We start from the raw sequence: 18595 nt of genomic DNA on the forward strand, positions 1-18595 counted from the left end.
ATGAGTTGCACTAATATTTGCTTAACCATAGCGGGGGTAATGAACTGGGCGGCTTATTACAGCAAAACTAAAAAACAAAAAAGTGTTTGCATCAAATGGTAGAAAAATGAAGAACTTAAAGAGCTCAGCAAACGGAAAAAGGGTTTTAGTTTTAACGCTGTGCTCCCCTAACTGCATAGAAGAATGAAATTTTTTTGAATAATCTGAAATTTTTTTATAATAACAAAAACACGTTGACTAATACCTGATAATTTAACAAAATTTCTGTTTGTTGTGATATTTTTTTTTCATGTTAATTTTGTAATTTTTGTTAAATAGTTAACACTTTTTTAACCGTTTTTGACGAAAAAAACAACGAAAATATTTTGGTTTGTATTCCACTGTCTGGCTGTTTTAACAAAAAAAATATATATATAATTTGTTATTTTACGTTCACTGCCTGCCTGGCCGTTTAGTCAAAACTATTGTACCTGGTATATTTGCATTTCCTTAGTCACTATTTCTACGTAGGCGTGTATTTTCTTAAAAAAATATTATTGGTTTTAAAATATTTATTGAAATTATACTCTCACTTATGATTTGTATTCAGTTGCAGAAATTGTAAGAATTTATTAAAAAAATTGGTAACTTTACTAGTTTACTCTCTATTAAAAATGTGTAAGTGGAAAACAAATTTAGCAACTCCTAAGCAGCCAAGCAAGTCGCATGGCATTTGCGCCGAACAAAAAAGTATTATAAAATTTTTTTTTCATGAATGTATCTGTAGAGGATCACCTACCATAGTGAAAACTTGTTACAAAACTATTTTCAGTTCGCATAGAAAATATCAATCCAGCTCTACTAAACCAAAACTATCATTTTCGAGATACATTTGTCAATAATAGGTAAAAATTGTATGACAAAAAATGAAATCCAGCTCTGTCAACGCTAAGTACTGACGGTAAAAAAAGTCGTTCGTACTATTCATTTTTCGATAATCGCTCGTTGAACACTAGAAAGCCACATTTTTAAGTTTTTTTCTATTTTTTTTATTTTTTAAAATAGAAAACTAAAATTCTTATATCGAAAAAAGCAAGAAGTAATGGCAAGTATGAATCTCCCTTTCGAAAGACGAAATCTTGTCTCACTTACTTACTTGCAATTACTCGTACTGCACGGGAAAGTTACATTCATTTGCGGTGAAGTGAGTGGTCAGTCAACGAAACGACAGTTCTCGCTAAGGATATGTTTCGATTTACGAAAAAGCAAAGAAAATAATTTTATAAGAAAAGAATTTTATTAAGAAAAAAAAATTTACTAAAAAACAAAACATTTTCTCAAAAATTTTGTTAAAATAAATTTGGAAATAATTTTCAAAATGGAATAAAACTTGAAATTTTTTTATTAAGAAAAAACACTTTCCTAAAAATTTTGTAAAAAAAAATTTGTAAAATAGGAATAAATATGACTTTTTTATAAAATTTTTTTCTTAAAATAGCAAAATTTTCAATTTCAAATTTTACTAATTTTTTTAACAAAATTTTTGGGAAAATATTTTTTCTTAATAAAAAAATTTTGAAATTTATTCAATTTTTAAAATTAAGGCGTAGATAAAATATACTCTTAACAAACCAAATTTATTCAAAAATTTTATCAATAAGAAAAAATAATAAAATATGTGGTACATAGTCTTTTTAAGTGAAATATCTTCAGTTCCTTTTGGTATAATTTTTACAAAAAAAAATTGTTTTATTTTTTAGAATAAAAACAAACTTCTCAAAAATTTTGTTAAGTAAAACATATTTTAAAAAAACAAATTTTTTGAAATTATATATATTTTTTAACATTTTTGGGAAAATTTTATGTTATAATATATTATTTTATACCAAAATATTTGGGAAAACTTCTTTTTTTTTAATAAAAAAATTTCTAAACTAATTCAAATTTGAAAATTATGGCCCAGCGGTTGTTTAAGTGAAATCTTTCTGTTTTCGGTTATTTTCAATATTTTTATAAATTCTTTCTTTTCTGATTTTTTAAGATAAAGAAGCAAATTTATTCAAATTTTATTAAAAAGAAAAAAAATTAAAAGAAGAAAAACGGTACATAATTTTTTTAAATGAAATATCTTCGGTTCCCTTTTGAAAAAATGTTTATAAAAAAATGTTTGATTTTTTTAGGATTAAAACAATCTTCCAAAAAATTTTGTTAAGTAAAAAATTGTACAATATTAAAAAAAAAATCTTGGTGAATGGGTTTTTTAATTAAAATACCTTTGCTCATTTTTGACATTTTTATAAACATTTTTAAAATATTTTACATAAAATTCTGGCAAAAACTTTGTTAAACAAAATTTTGACATAAAATTTTCCCAATAATTTTGTTAGAAAAAATTTTTATAATATAGTTTGAGAAAAAGAGCTTTATTAAAAAACCATTTTCTGAAAAATTTCTGTTAAAAAAAAAATTTACATAAAAGTTTCCCAAAAATTTTAAAAAAAAAAATGTATTCAATTTATACAAAATTTTATGTAAAAATTTTATTTAACAAAAATTCAGAAAATGTTTTTTAATAAAGTTCTTTTATTGCTTAAAATTTTTGGGAAATTTTTCTAACCTAAAAAATTGAAAAAAATGTCAAAAATACTTTTCCTTATTTTTATTTTACTTAAAAAACCCATTCACCAAATTTTTTTTTTTTTGATTTTTAACTTTAAGCCACTCGCACCTTATGATGGACCTACACTGAAGTAAATTGAAAAAATTTTGAAAAAAGGTACAGATTTTCGAGGTTTACTCAAATTTGAAAATTATATTGTAGTATTACGGTTTTCTAAGTGAAATCTTTCTATATTCGGTTATTTGTATAAATTCTTTCTTGTTTGTGATAAAATATATCTAATTAAAATTTTTTTTTATTTTATTTAAATTTTATTAAAAAGAAACTTAATTCATTTTAATTTCAATAAAATTTAGTGAGTTTTTTTTGGAATAAATGTTTTTTTTTTTTGCTAAAAATTATGCGAAAAAAAGTTTACAAAAGTGTTACTTAAAAATTATTGTTTTTATTTTTCTTTTTTATTCAGTCTTCATGGTGGGCCCTATTGGGAATAGTTTCTAAATTTTTTTTAATAAATATTGTTTTTAGCTAAAATTTTTTGAGACACTTTTTTTAATCTAATTTCGTACGAAATAACTTAGTAATTAATAATCGCAGCTCTACGGCAAGTACTTTGACATTACAGATAAATTTTCATCCTGCAGTGCAATATTCCATGCTCCTCAAAATCTATTGATGACTACTTCTTGCGATTAATTGTCAAATTAACAAAATTAAATTCTCAAATAATCAAACGAATTTTTTCAGTATGCTCTAAGTTTGTGAATTTTACCGTAAATTTTATTAAGAATACCTTTGAAACGCAAATGTGCTTCAGTGTCAGGGGCTTAGCTTCGACAGAGCTGAGATTTGGTTGATGTGGAGCACTGAGAAAACCTCATAAATACAAACTTATAATAAATATGAAACTACTTTACTAATAAATATTTTGGATTTAATTTCGTTCTTTTTTTTTGTAGTCATGATCATTAAACATATATTCGTACATTGCATACACTCAGCAGCAAATTTTTATATATGAAATGTAGCATAAGTTTTATTCCAACTCCAGACAGTTCCATAACAGAGTCAAAATTGTATTTTCCTAACAACCTTTTCCTCCTCTCTACTACTTTCATGCAGCATTCATGAGAATATACTTCTAGCCCAGAAGAGTGCCTACTCAACAGCCAATTACCGCAATGCAAGTTACCATAGGAATACCAAAATAGTGTCTGTTTTCAAGCAGCGGAAGATTAGTAACCTTTATGGCTAGCTCATCAATCCTGCAATTTCCTTCAAGTCTCTATGTCCCCAAACCCATATAAGGCTGACCTTGAAGACAGTGCTGATATTATTTACAGCTGTTTGACATTCCTGAACAACCTTTGAACTTAGTATAACTGCCCTATGATTTGATGGCCGCTTGGCTTTCCGAGCAGATGTTTATTGTAGTTTGAGGCTTGAAGAGTATGCCAAAGGTGGGTTTAGGGAAATTGTGCCCGATTTCTTGGTTATAATTACTCATTGTATGTAGTATAGAAGCGTAGCCGAACCTCCGGGTCTTCCATAGCGCCATACTGTTAAATAGAAGCGCTGAAGCGGCGGTCACGTGTTTTCCTACCAGGCAAGTTGACTTGCACCTCGAGCGCTTTATTTGTGGTAATCCTTAAAGCGTCACTGATGCTTGCCTTTGAGTTTATGGCCACCGCACAGGTATTCCATATAGCAAAATAGGCCAAAGTACCGAAGTAAAGCCAGCTTGTAAGAGGTGGTTCCCCATTTGATTCCGGCCGCTTTTTTATATGAGTACAGGAGTAGGCGTTTTCAACCCTTTCCTCAATATTAAGTTCCTCCTTCAAATAAATTTGTGCACCCTTCAAAATTAGCGGGCAGACTGTAGGCAGTCTATGCTCCCTTGCCTCAAGGGTATGCCGGTTAATAAAAATCATCAATAAAGTTTGAATTAAGCTCAGAGAGCTAAATGTGGCTGTTTGATGAAGTTTTTAGTTTACAATTTTTCGCTAATTCTGATGCTTCCTAATTTCTATCATTAAAAAAAATTATATGTGGCAGCTATTCTGAATTTTTGTTTTAGAAAATCTGTTTTTTTCGGCTATCTCAAATCACAAATGACCTAAATAATAATGACCTTAAGCAACTAGGTCGACTTCTCCGGTCGACTTTTTTCCGACCAAGGGATGCTACCACAGTAAATTAGCCCTGTCTAGAGAACCGTTTATCATCCCGTTTATCAACTTCTCCGGTAATCTTGTACATATACAGGGTGTTACAAAACAAAAATTGGGGACTTAAGCAGGTAATAACATGGGCCAAAAGAAGTCAAAAAGTTTGATAATCATGAGTCCGCCAAATTACGGTTTTGGAGGTATGGAAAATTATTAATTTTTTACCTTTTTTTCTTGTTTTTATAATACGAAATTAATTAGATATAAATAAATATTTTTCTTTAATATTTTTCATTATTTTTAAACACCCTGCATATGTAACCAGTTACGCTCAATAGCTCTGAGATAGCAATAAATTCAACTTAGAGTGCTTTGGAAGGAAAACCTTGTTTGGTGCAAGAATTTACCAAAATGTTTCCCCATTTTCATAGCTGGTATAAATTATAACGAAATACTTAAAGAGGCAAAAGAGAAATTGAGAAATATTAGAAATTTAATTAATTTTGAGCTCTAAGCGGAGAATATTTTCTAAATCAAATATTTTATTTTAAGCTGCTTGGTTTCATTGATTCTTAATATTTACTAACTCGAAAACCAGACCAATAAAAATAAAAAGTATTCAATTTCCTATCAATTTTTAATCATTTTATTTAATGGTAAACTTCAACCAGCAATCAACACGCATACACATACACAATTTTGCTGTTGAGTGTCTGCACGAGTATCTTCATTTATGCGGTCACACACATTTCACATAGCCGTTGAAGAACTCTATCATCTTCCTTCTTATAAATTATTATTTACACATTCAAATGAATCATCTCGAACAACTCAAATCCACAATTTCATTTTGCAGTTTTCCCAGCGTTTACCTAAGAAATTTGCATCCTTTTGCAAGCAATGAAATCCTTTATATTCATGCATCCCCCATTCCTAGTCTTCGTTCTATTTGCATTGTCATATGCTGGCAATATTTATCATTACATCGGTTTATCTACGGCTATGGTTGCATACAAAAGCTGTAAGTAAATGCAAATCCAAGGAAGAAGAAAAAAAATAAAACGTACAAGAAATTCCTAAAGATTGTCTTGCAACTGTGAACGAACACGTTGCAAGGAGGCAAGCAATAAACTCAAACGATTTTTTATTCTCTGTTTACTCAGCCACATGCTCTGGAAAAAAAAGAAAAAATTAAAAAATGGGGCATTTTTCCTTATGTTTTTCTTCCGATCAATTCAACTTTGAGCGATTGCAATTTCGTATTGCAATTCTATTTGTTTTTCCATCCTCTGTTCTTTGTATTTTTTATTACAATTCAGTTCTTTGTCTCGCACTTTGTACTTGAATTTAACTCGGAAAGAAGAAGAGTGAATACATTCAAGTGCCAGATTGATTGCTGGGTATTTATTATAACAAAGTAGCGCAAATTTAGGGTGGAAGGAATGTAAACGATAGAAGAGGGTGTGTGTGGATAGGCTCATGCAAACGGCAAAGGTTGCATGGAATTTATTTTTGTGGATATTTTTTATTCTTCGCAAGCGCCTTACTTTTGTTTGCTGGTTAACTTTTGTCTAAGTGCCATTAAAGAAATTGCATTGCTCACACTCAAAGCGGGAGAGGGACAAATATTCAAAAAAAAAAAGAACAAAGCATAAGAGCAGAAAAAGAAATGTTGGCTCACAATACTAAACGAAGTATGTATCAGCTAAAAGCGTTGATTCTATAATATTTTCTATTTTCAACTTTGATTGAGCTTCGCCGCGCAGCTCTTTGCTGAATTTCCAAACGCCTGCAGCCACGCACACTTCTTCCAGTTAATTCATTCTTTTTAAGTTCCATTCCGCTGTTGCGAAGGCATTCGGTATAAAAGTACTCAAACAAGGTGCACACAGTTGAGTGGGTGGACAGCAACGAGGGCACAAATCAATTTTGACAATCTGATTTGGTGCTGATTGATGCCATTGAGCGCGTTTGGGCGTCTGAGGCGTTTCAGCTGCTGTGTTGCATTCCTGGCGGCTAAGTTACGTGGCGTATACAGCCAATGCAAAAAAATAGAAATGGTGCTAAATTTGTTTCTAAATTTTATGGCGCTACAGTTTCACAATAGCTTTGCCTAACAAACTGTTGAAATGGATAATGTATCACAAATCTGGCATCACCCATATTACTTAGACTTAAATGTCATTTATGTCAATTCATTAAATACACATTTTTTCCCACTTCCTGGTTGTTCAAATAAAGAACACGTTCGAACAAGACTCTGCGATATTTTTAATAGGTTATGGGCCCAGCACGCTTCCTCTGCGCCTGGATAGTTCCCATATAACCACAACTGCGAAACAAAGAAAAGATCTTGACAACAGAAGAAAATAGAAATCCATAGAAACGAAACAAAAAAGTGAAGTGCAAACTAAAAAATGAGTTTTTCGGCAATTAATATTGAACGTCTGAATAAGGAAAATTTTGATACCTGGAAAATACAGGTTGAGGCCATTTTAATAAAAAATGGGACGTGGAAATACGTGAATGGCAGCTGTATAAAACCAGAAGCGCCACCCGAAGCAGTGAACGAATGGATAGATAGCGATGCCAAAGCAAGGTCAGATTTGATATTATCAATCTCTCCAACCGAATTACAGCAAATTAAACAATGTCGTACATCGAAGGATATTTGGGATAAACTGCATTCGGTATATCAATCCCGCGGACCAGCACGTCAAGCAATGTTGCTCAAATCGCTCATATTGCACAAAATGACACCCGGTGATGATATGCACGAACATTTGCGAAAATTTTTCGACATTGTTGATAAGCTTGTAGAAATGGATATGGTCGTCATAGATGAACTATTGACCATCCTGCTATTGTATAGCATTCCTAACGAATACGAAACGTTCAGAATTGCAATTGAGACGCAAGAAAAACTACCGAAACTAGAAATGCTGAAAGTGAAATTATTAGAGGAGTTCGAAGCACGGAAACGACATGAAGAAGCAGATCCCGAAGACGTATTGTATGCGAATAGACGTAACTTAAATAAAAGCAGAAGTCGACCACCAAACACAGCAAGGGAAGATCAACAGAAACAATCTTTCAAATACGCTTGTCACACATGCGGAAAGATAGGCCACAAAGCAAGAGATTGTAAATCCAAAAATTTCAAGCACAGAAAGCCACAACAGAGGCAAGAACAAAACTATTCGTCGTGCAAAGTTGAAGAAATCGTTTTAGGTGCAAGCAGCGTAAATATGAGTGGCAGATGGTGTCTAGATTCAGGGGCATCGTCGCACATGTGTGCATTGCGTGAAAAATTTCGACAGTTTAAAACCTTAAACGGCAAAACGTTAGCGTTAGCGAATGAGAGCTTTACGAAAATAGAAGGGCGCGGAATAGTGGAAATCAAATCGAATACCGGTTGTAATGTTACACTTAACGAAACATTGTATGTGCCGGACCTCCGAACAAATTTGTTGTCAGTGCCAAAAATGACTCAGCATGGTCTTGAAGTGACATTTACCGGAAATAAAGCTATTGTAAAAAATGCTTCGACAGGCGCAAGAATCTTCGTTGCGGAGCGGAAAGAGAATCTTTATTACGTTGAAGAACCCTTTGAATTTACAGCGATCGCCAACATGAAAGCAACATCACTTCAAGATTGGCACGAAGCTTTTGGCCATTTAAACGAAAAAGATCTAAAGGCAGTTATTGACAAGAAAAAAGTTATTGGAATAAACGCAAATACGAAAACAAACTTAACTTCATGCAGTACTTGTATTCAGGGAAAGCAGACACAGAAACCATTTCAGAAGTCGACTCGTGAAGCCATGGATGTTTTAGAGTTAGTACACAGTGACGTATGCGGGCCGATGAAAACGCAATCTTTTGCTGGCTCACGTTACTTTCTCACATTCATTGATGACAAGAGTCGATGGTGCGAAATTTACTTTCTAAAACATAAAAGCGAAGTTTTAGAAAAATTCAAAGAATATAAACGTTTAATGGAAAATCAATCTGGTAAGAAAATTAAATGTCTGCGAAGTGACAATGGAACTGAATACACAAGCAATGCTATGAGAAGTTTCCTCAAAGCCGAAGGTATACGACAAGAGTTTACTATCGAATACACTCCACAGCAAAATGGAGTGGCCGAACGGAAAAACCGAACCATCGTAGAAATGGCCAGATGCATGCTCATACAATCGGGCCTTCCTCCAGCATATTGGGCAGAAGCTATCAATACCGCAAACTATTTACGCAATCGCTGTCCATCACAAAGTTTAAATGGTGAAGTTCCCTACCAAATATGGATGGGAAGGACTCCACATGTTAGCTATTTACAAAAGTTCGGCTGCACAGCGTACATGTTAGACAAAAGTGCAAGTAAGTGTAAATTCAATTCGAAGTCCATAAAATGCATATTTGTAGGTTATTGCGACACGTCGAAGGGTTACCGCCTTTGGGACCCCGTAGCCAGAAAAATACGTCGAAGTAGAGACGTCGTGTTTGTCCCGCAACAGAATATAGACACATACGAAGAATTTTTAACGAAAGACATCGAAATACATTCGCAGTTAGAACAAACGAAAGAAAAGGCACCGGTAAATTTTCCCGAAAACCAACAACGACAACCCCAAACAACTGGAGATTTGGGCGTTCAAGCGCCACGAGCTCTTAAACGAGGTAGAGGCCGCCGAAAGAAAATTAAGATTAAGTCCCGCGGTAGACCACGGTTAGAATACAATATGGTACCAGTTTTCGAAATGTCATCAAGCGACGAAAATTCTACCAGTGATCCGGAAGCGGTTCTCGAAGATGAACATCACAGTACAGCATTAGCCCATAGTACCGACCCAGAAACCAGTAAAGAAGCCCTCTCAAGTCCTGAAGCAACCGAATGGAAGAAAGCCATGATAAAAGAATACCGAACGCTTATGTCAAATAATACTTGGGAAATCGTAGATCGACCGGTTGGGAAGAAGATTGTCCAATCTAAGTGGGCTTTTCGAACTAAATACAAATCAGATGGCAGTGTTGACACCAGAAAAGCTAGACTGGTAGCAAAAGGATTTACTCAAAGGGCTGGAATTGATTATAATGAAACCTTTGCACCTGTCGCTAGGCTAAACACCATACGGCTGCTAATGGCTTTTTCGGCAGAAATGGGTTTAGAGGTCCACCAGCTCGATTTTGTAAGCGCATATTTAAACGGAACTGTAGAAAACGAAATATACATGACTTTGCCCAGCGATTTGCATGAGATATTGAGCGATGCTGAAGCATCTCAATACACGAAAGACAACGCCTGTTTATTGAAAAAAGCAATCTATGGCTTAAAACAGTCGGGTAGATTGTGGTACCAAAAGCTAGATCAGAAGCTACAAAATATGAACATGACAGCATCGAAATGTGATCCGTGTTTATATATGTACAGAAGCAAAAGCACTATTGCTCTTATTGCCATATATGTTGACGACATAATCGTAGCGTCGAACAACAAGCAAAAATTAGAAGAAATAAAAAATGAACTGGCATCTACTTTTGAAATGAAGGATTTAGGCCCGATAAAGTTTTGCCTCGGGATTGAATTTAATCAATGTATAAACACAAAAACTATTACAATGTGTCAATCGAAATACGTAAGCCAATTACTGAAAAAATTTAACATGGAAGAATGCAAACCGGTCGCCACACCTGCAAACGCCAGCATAAAGCTGTCTAAGGCAATGTCTCCGAAAACCGAAGAAGAACGTAATTCTGCAAGCAAACTGCCATTCCAGAATCTAGTTGGCTCACTAATGTACTTGGCTGTTTCAACAAGGCCAGACATCGCACACATCGTAAGCGTATTGAGTCAATTTAACACCAACTACGGAAGTGCACACTGGGTGGCAGCAAAGCGAGTATTGCGCTATTTAAAAGGTACACCGAATCTTGGAATGACTTTCACTTCAACCAAAAACAGCACCTTAGAAGGATTCGCCGATGCCGATTGGGGGTCAAATATTGACGACAGAAGATCATATACCGGGTTCACATTTAAATTAGCGAACGGAGCAATAAGTTGGGAGTCCAGAAAACAGCGTACAGTGGCTATGTCAAGCACCGAAGCTGAGTACATGGCGCTTTCTGATTCAACCAAAGAAGCAATACACCTGAAGAGGTTAGTCAGAGAAATAACCGGCGAAGACAGAACAGTAATCATCTACAATGACAACCAAGGCGCCGGTAAGCTAAGCAAAAATCCGATTTTCCATAACCGCACCAAACACGTCGATATACGTCATCACTTTGTTCGTGAAGCTGTTGAAAGAAAAGACATTATTATAAAATATGTTAGCACTGAAGAGATGCCAGCGGACGTTTTGACAAAAAGTTTGTCAGCAACCAAGCACATTCATTGTATACAAAATCTCGGAATGAAACTGATTTAAGATTAATATTTCGGGAATATGTACTTAATTTAATTACTAATTTAACACACTTGAGTATTTATAAAATATATTTGTAAGCGATGTCAGATTTGAGGGAAAGTGTTGAAATGGATAATGTATCACAAATCTGGCATCACCCATATTACTTAGACTTAAATGTCATTTATGTCAATTCATTAAATACACATTTTTTCCCACTTCCTGGTTGTTCAAATAAAGAACACGTTCGAACAAGACTCTGCGATATTTTTAATACAAACCACAGAGCGTTAAATAAATATAGCACTAGAACTTAGTAACAAGTTTTCAGAATTTATTTCTATTTTATGCAATTTACATAATTTTTTTTTGTCGAATAAATAGTGTAGTTTCCAGCAATAGCAACATAAATACTCGTTTCGAACTATGGGCAAATTAGAAAAAAAAATTCAACAAATTCTTATCAAACTTGCAAACTTTTTAAGCGGAATTTGTAGACAAATTTGGATTATGCAGAGTTGTAGCTATTTGAAATTTGTAATAGTCTGAAAGCTTGAAGTGGCTTAAAAATCAACTTGAGTTTTTTTTTTATTTTTTTTTTAATATTTTTTTTAAATTATTTTTTTTAATTTTTTTTAATTTTTTTTCTTTGCCTGTTTTGAACATTTCCTCAACATTAAAATTGTACTTTACGTGTCAGAAAATCGCAGATAAACAAAAAAATCTTTAAAAAACAGCGCGATTTTTAAGATACTTCAAATTTACTTCAAATAAACCCTAGAATTAAATAAGTTATAAAACTTTAAAAATTGAAAAAATATTTACAAAAATGTCAAAAATAAGCGAAGGTATTTTACTTAAAAAACCCATGCACCAAAATTTTTATTTTTTTTAATTTTTAACTTTAAGGGAAAACGGCACTGTGGGGGGTCAAAAAATAGTCGATTTTTGGGAATTTTTTTTTTGTAAGTAGGAATGATTATTCGAGGATCGGACAAAAGGCAATTTATTATACATGTTTTATGCTATGTTGATGTAAACTTTTATTAAAAATATTGAAAATTTACAAATTTATGCAAATAAAGTTAAAAAAATGACGTCATCTGGTGGCAGCGATACAGCAATGAATAATCATCTGAAGTCAAAAACCCAAAAATTTTATTAATCTCTATCTCCAATAATGGCTATCGGTGTACGTAGCCGTTTTTTTTTTGTGTTTCTTTTTTGTTTTTTTTTTGACAAAATGGTGGTGATTTGAATTTCGATGTGTGTTTTTCACCATTTTTTTGATTTTCAACAGGCCCAAAAAAATAGTTATTTTTAAAATTTTGAAAATCGGCTACGTACAACGATAGCCAATGCGATAACACAAATTTTGAAAAAAAGAAAATTTAAATCGGTTCATTATTCTTCGAGAAATCGTTGCCACCGTATCAAAAAAAGTCGTTTCGAGAAAAACGCGTTTGAAATAAAGCATCGCCTCGTAAGCGCTACGGGGCCGAATCGACGGGCGCTCACTTAAGTGCACATAGAATCGTGAATTTCGCTTTAAAATTTTTACTACATTTTCTTGAGTAGTTATACTAACAATTTATGCAAAAAACAAACAAAAATCGATTTTTTTGTATTTTCACAGTGGCGTTCCCCCTTAAGCCACTCACACCTTATGATGGACTTAAACTGAAATAAACTGAAAAATTTTCAAAAATTTTATAATTTCGAGATTTATTCAATTTTGAAAATTACGGTTTAGCGGTTCTTCGGTTATTTTTTAGTTTTTTTTATAAACTACATCTTTTTTGATATTTTGTGGTAAAATGTAATTAAAAAACGAAAAATTTGGTAAAAATATTTATAATTTTTCTAAAATTCGGATTGAAAGTTTTAAATTTCAATGGAAATTTGATACATTTTTCTGAATTACGCGCAAAAATTAAAATTTTAATTCATAGGGATTTTTTTTTTAAATAGTAAACATTTTTATTAAAATGATTAAAGTTAAGCGCTGGAAAATTTTTTAAAAATTCTCATTAAAATTTGAAAAGTATAACGAAAATGTGCTTAGTTTTTCTGAATTTTCCCCAAAGTTTAAGATTTTGATCCATATGAATATAAAAATAAGCTAACTTTTTTATAAAAAAATTGTAAAAACTCAAGCAATGAAAATTTTTCTAAAAACTCTGATTAAAAGTTGAAAATTTTAATAAAAATTCATTAAATTTCTCTGAAATTTGTGCAAAAATTAAAATTTTAATTAATATGAATTTTTTAAGAAATAATTTACACTTCTATTAAAAGTTAAATAAAGTTAAGCGCTAAAAAATGTTTTAAAAATTCTGATTAAAAGTTGAAAATTTTAATGAAAGTTCCACAAATTGTTCTGAATTGTGCAAAGTTTTTTAATTCAAATGGATTTTGTTAAAAAGTAAACTAACTTTCTATTAAAATCTAGTTAAATGACACGCATTGAAATTTTTCTCTAAACTCTTATTAAAAGTTTAGGATTGTAATGAAAATTTGATAAATTTTTCGGAGTGCACAGTTTAGAATTTTAATTCTATGTTTTGTTTTTAAATAGTCTCCATTGTATCAAAAATAAGGTAAAGTTAAGCGCCGGAAAATTTTCTAAAAATTCTGATTAAAAGTTTAAAATTCTAATGAAAATTCCTTAACTATTTTGAGTTTCGTGCAAAGTTCAAAATTTCATATAAATTTTGTGCAAAAATTAATTCCATATCTATTAAAACTTAGTTAAAAGTCAACCACTGACAATTTTTATAAAAACTCTGATTAGGAAGTTGAAAGTTTTAATGAAAATTTGCAAACTTTTTCTGAATTTCGTGCAAAATTTAAAATTTCGATTCATTTGCATTTAAAAAAAAAAATAGTTTACGTTTCTATTAAATATTAGGTAAAATTAGGCGCAGAAAAATTTTCTAAAAATTCTGATTAAAAGTTTAAAATTGTAAGGAAAAGTTGTTACATTTTTCTGAATTTCGCGAAAAGTTTAGCATTTTTATTTGTATGGGTTTTATTAAAGAATAAACTAACTTTCTATTAAAAATTAGTTAAAAGTCAGACACTGAAAATTTAAAAAAAAATTCTGTTGAAAGAGTTTGAAAGGTTGATGAAAATTTGTTCGAATTAAGACCATTAAATTCGTACTTTTTTAAATCAGATAATCTTAAGTTGAGTCAGAATTCGTGAAATCGCATAGAAAAACTGTCGGCTGCCTTCCCGAATCCATTATAAATCACCAGCCATTTGAAGTGTATAGTTTTTTCTGCACTTTTTTCAAATTTCCTTAGAAAATGGCATCAGATTCTTCATATTCAGATCTATGGAAAAAAGCATTTTTTCTATTAACCAAGAAAACCAATTTGTATAACCTTGAAACAAGTAAATTTGTTTCCTTAAATCAAATATTAAGGATATCACAGTCTTACTTGGAGGAGGCGAATAGCACTGAGCACTTACTCTGTGTGTGCCCTGCCTTTACTAGAGCAAGGCTAAGAGTTTTGCGTTCCAGTGTCGTGAGAATGAGTAAAATTCGTTCTCTCAAACTGGAGGATATTTTCAGATTACCAAAGAATCTAGGAATTCTCATAGGGCAAACTACCTATGTCAGTGTGTGCTCTCGCTTCGTCCAAGCGGAACTTTTTCCACCCATATTCCATCAAGGGAGGAGTGGATCGGGGGTTACACTTGGAGACAGGGCCTAGTTAACCTGTTCACGGATGGCTCGAAGTTGGATGGTAGGGTTGGCGAGGAGTATTCTGCAAAGAGCTCCCCATCAAACTCAAATTCAGGTCAGTGATCCGGTAGCACTGCAGTGTGTTCCAAACAGAGGTGGCTGCAATTAAAGAAGGAGCTGACTGGCTACTTACTTGCGTAATAACTGGTAAGAAGGTAAAAATTGACTCCGACAACCAAGCGGCAATTAGGGCCCTAGGCTCTATTGTGGTGCATTCGAAACTGGTCAGTGAACACCTGGTCTCTCTCTCGTTTGCATCAGAATTCTTAGACATAAGGATAATTTGGGTACCTGGTCATAGTGACATTGCTGGAAACTCTGAAGACAAGTAACCTGTGAGGTAGTGTGCGCGCGAAAGGAGAGTATCGGGATCACCTTGACAAACTGCGCTTTACTCCTGGAAGAATGGGCTTTGCACCAACTCAGCGAGCGCTGGGCAAGTACACAAACGTGTAAGGTCGCGAAATTCTTCTGGCCACGTTTGGATAGGAGACGTTCGAGTGATATTCTGAGAATGACAAAATCTCAGCTCTCAAATTTTGTGGGCACTATCCGCGGGGTATACATGCCGTGAGGCTCGGAATTATTTCGAGTCCTTATTGTGTCAGCTGTATGAAGGATGAGGTGGAATTATCTCAGCACCTGCTCCTTATCTGCCCCGCTCTCGTGTTAGTAAGATTTAAGCATCTTGGTTCTCACTTCTTTTCTGCGCCTGCTGACATAGCAGGTTTTGATATCGAAAATCTGATGAACTTCATCAGCAGCATAAAGAGGCTAACACAACCGCTAATTAGTCACTGTTCTTAGCTCACTTATACTCAACCCTCCCCACGACTGAACTTTCCGTCCTATCGTTTTTTCATTCACCACTTTTTTCCTTCACCTCTTTTTCCCTCTTGCAATGGTATCACAAAGAGTGAACCAAACTTCTTTCGTCCAAGTGCGCCCACTCTCTGGGCAACCATTACTACCTAACCTAACCTAACTACCTTTGTCTCTGTCTCTATTCATTCCTATCACTTTCTCTGATACTTTTCTCCTTTCCTACTTGACTAGCAACCCTCTTTCCATAGCTCTAAATACAATGGGCTTTTTAGTCTGCTCTCTTGGTGCTCCTTGGCTCGACCTATTCAAATTTCAATTTCAAGGATCTCACTGAATATTTTAATGGTTTATAAATTTCTTTCGCTTTCTAAACCAATTGAATTAGACTAGAAATTATGGAGTTATTTGAAGTTAAGTTTTTTTCAAAAAAAATTTAAGGTGAGTTTTCCTCTTATTTCCTTAAAATTTTTACGCAAAAGTATGGAAGCCTTAATCTTTTTAATTATGCAAAAAAAAACACAAAAATCGATTGTAAAAAAATCGTCCAAGTGAGCCTAAAGCCTATTTCATTCCAAGCTGCCCTGTATAAATTCTTTCAGTTGAACTTCTATAAATCCCTCAGTTTTCCTCTGATTTGCTTGAAATATTTACACATTTTTATCATTTTTAAATATGCAAAACGAACACCAATCGATTGCATAAAAATCGGTGCAATGAGCCTAAAGCGTCACTAGTACCAAGCTGCCCAGGATAAACTCTTTCAGTCGAAGTTCTATAACTCCGCCTGTGCTTTCCTCTGATTTTCTTCACATTTTTACACAAAATTACGGAAGCGTTAACCTTTTTACATACGCAAAAAACACAAAAATCTAAGTATAGATCGGTTTTTATAAGCGAGTTCACAAATTCTGGCCCCACTTAGCGTTTCCAAAAAAATGTTTGCCTGCACTAATTTTTTTTGTTGGCTGTGTCTGCGCATCTACGAATTGCAAGTAAAAGAAGACATCAGACAAAACAAGAAAATATATAATGTACTCAGGCGTTTCCACTTACAAGTTGTATTGCATTTGACAGCCAATTTGGGTAAAAAAGAAATATAAAAAAAGAATAGAAATTGAATTGCTTGTTAAACACAAAATCAATGAAGTTTGAGCTTCAATGCAATTTCGGGGCAAGACGCGTAGGATAACACAATTTCACGACTTACTTGATTTTTGGGGGCTTACATAATCTTTTCTTCGTTTAAACGTAGAAAAGTTGCAAGATAATTCAACAAAATTCTTGCACAAATGAAATACAAAAACACTTGAAAACCAACACAAGCATTTTTAAGCATTCCGCTGCATATTTTCGCACATGAGAAAAAATCAATTGATATCGATTTTTTGATTTTTCTTTCTTGCATTTTTTTCCACTTCTATTATAATATTTTTTAACGTTTAATCTAACAATTTTTATTGCTTTAACATAAATTATTCCACAAAAAAAAAAACCAAATATCGACTTTAAAATGTTCCAACTAAAATTATACAAATGCCACCAATTGAAATATTCAAGGACCTGCTGAGGATGGCATAAGGGCGCCAACGCCGCCACCCCCACTTGCGCGCCAATCAAACTTACAGCAACAGCAAACATCATTCGATGAGCAGGATGCGTTGCCTGCATCGCCAAATGCAAATCAAACAATAGGAAATAGAAAATTTCGCCAGAAAGTGCCATTCATCGACCGCATAGCGCAATTAGGTATACGAAAGAAGATGAGAACAAAAGAAAAAAAAATCAAAAAAACAAAAAAAAGAAGAAAACCTCATTACAAAAGTATTGCATAAGAATAGTAGTGTAATTGCAAAGCCTACATTTCGAAAAAGTATCTACCAAATTATTAATTCAATATTTCGCCTGTTGTTTTTTTTTTGATTGTGACACTCTGTAGGTACCGCCTAGAGGCAATTGGCTTACAGTACAAAAATAAAAACAAACGAAACTCACTAATTGCTATTGCTAAACGTACTTTATATGATACTTATTAGTAAATACTTACACATACACACAACCAATACATGGAAAGCTAAATAACCAAATACTCCAAATAAAATTCAATCATGTGCTTGCTTTAGTTGGCAAAGATAGCTGGTTTATACATATAAACATATATATACTCGTATTTTATATATAAGTATCTGTTCATGTTTGAACTGTTTTATTATTTTTATGCATTTCGGTTCGAAACCAAACAAATATTCGAAAAATATTGGAAAAAATTATCGGAGATTAGTCTGCAATGTTTTTAGTTTCGAATAATCGCATGTCTAAATGAAATCAAAAATGCCAGTAACGGCTTGAATCAGTGTAGCTTATCAAGGCATCAAATCATCGCATACTCATGGCATTTCAGTTCAGTTGGAATCATTTAATGTAAGTAGTCACAGCTTGGCGCTACCCAGCAGAAAAGTGAAGTGTGCGCTGGAACAGCTAATAAAGGGATAAGTTTTGATTTTGCATATAAAAAAGAGAGACTGGGTACTTAAGATTTTATCTGCGGTCCCGTTACCTACAACTCCAGTCAACAGCGCTCGTCACCAGAGAATCAGCTGTAGTTCGTAGAGGTCAAAGTCAGTCGTCAGTTGTCAGTTGTCAGTTGTTGTTGTAAGAGAACACATTTTAAACTCCGTTTTGATAAATCTATAAATAAACGCCACTCACTAGAAACGTTATTTTGTAATCCCATTGCAGCCATTAAGCCAGGTACATTTTTACAAAATACAAAGTCATCTTCTTCAGCAAAATATTCAAGGAAAGTTTGTTCTCTTCTTCGATAGTAAGAAATTTTAATATA

At 33.0% G+C, this 18595-nt stretch overlaps 1 protein-coding gene across 1 annotated transcript in view; it reads left to right on the forward strand.

The window, feature by feature from the left end:
- LOC128865811 (uncharacterized) overlaps window positions 1-18595 on the forward strand; it is a 188965-nt gene that overhangs the window by 76866 nt on the left and 93504 nt on the right. The window contains 1 exon segment of the mRNA XM_054106171.1: window positions 17314-17502. Within this exon segment, the coding sequence (XP_053962146.1) occupies window positions 17314-17502 (189 nt within the window).

The sequence above is a fragment of the Anastrepha ludens genome, chromosome 6 (genome assembly GCF_028408465.1).
Source record: "Anastrepha ludens isolate Willacy chromosome 6, idAnaLude1.1, whole genome shotgun sequence".
Lineage (NCBI taxonomy): Eukaryota > Metazoa > Arthropoda > Insecta > Diptera > Tephritidae > Anastrepha > Anastrepha ludens.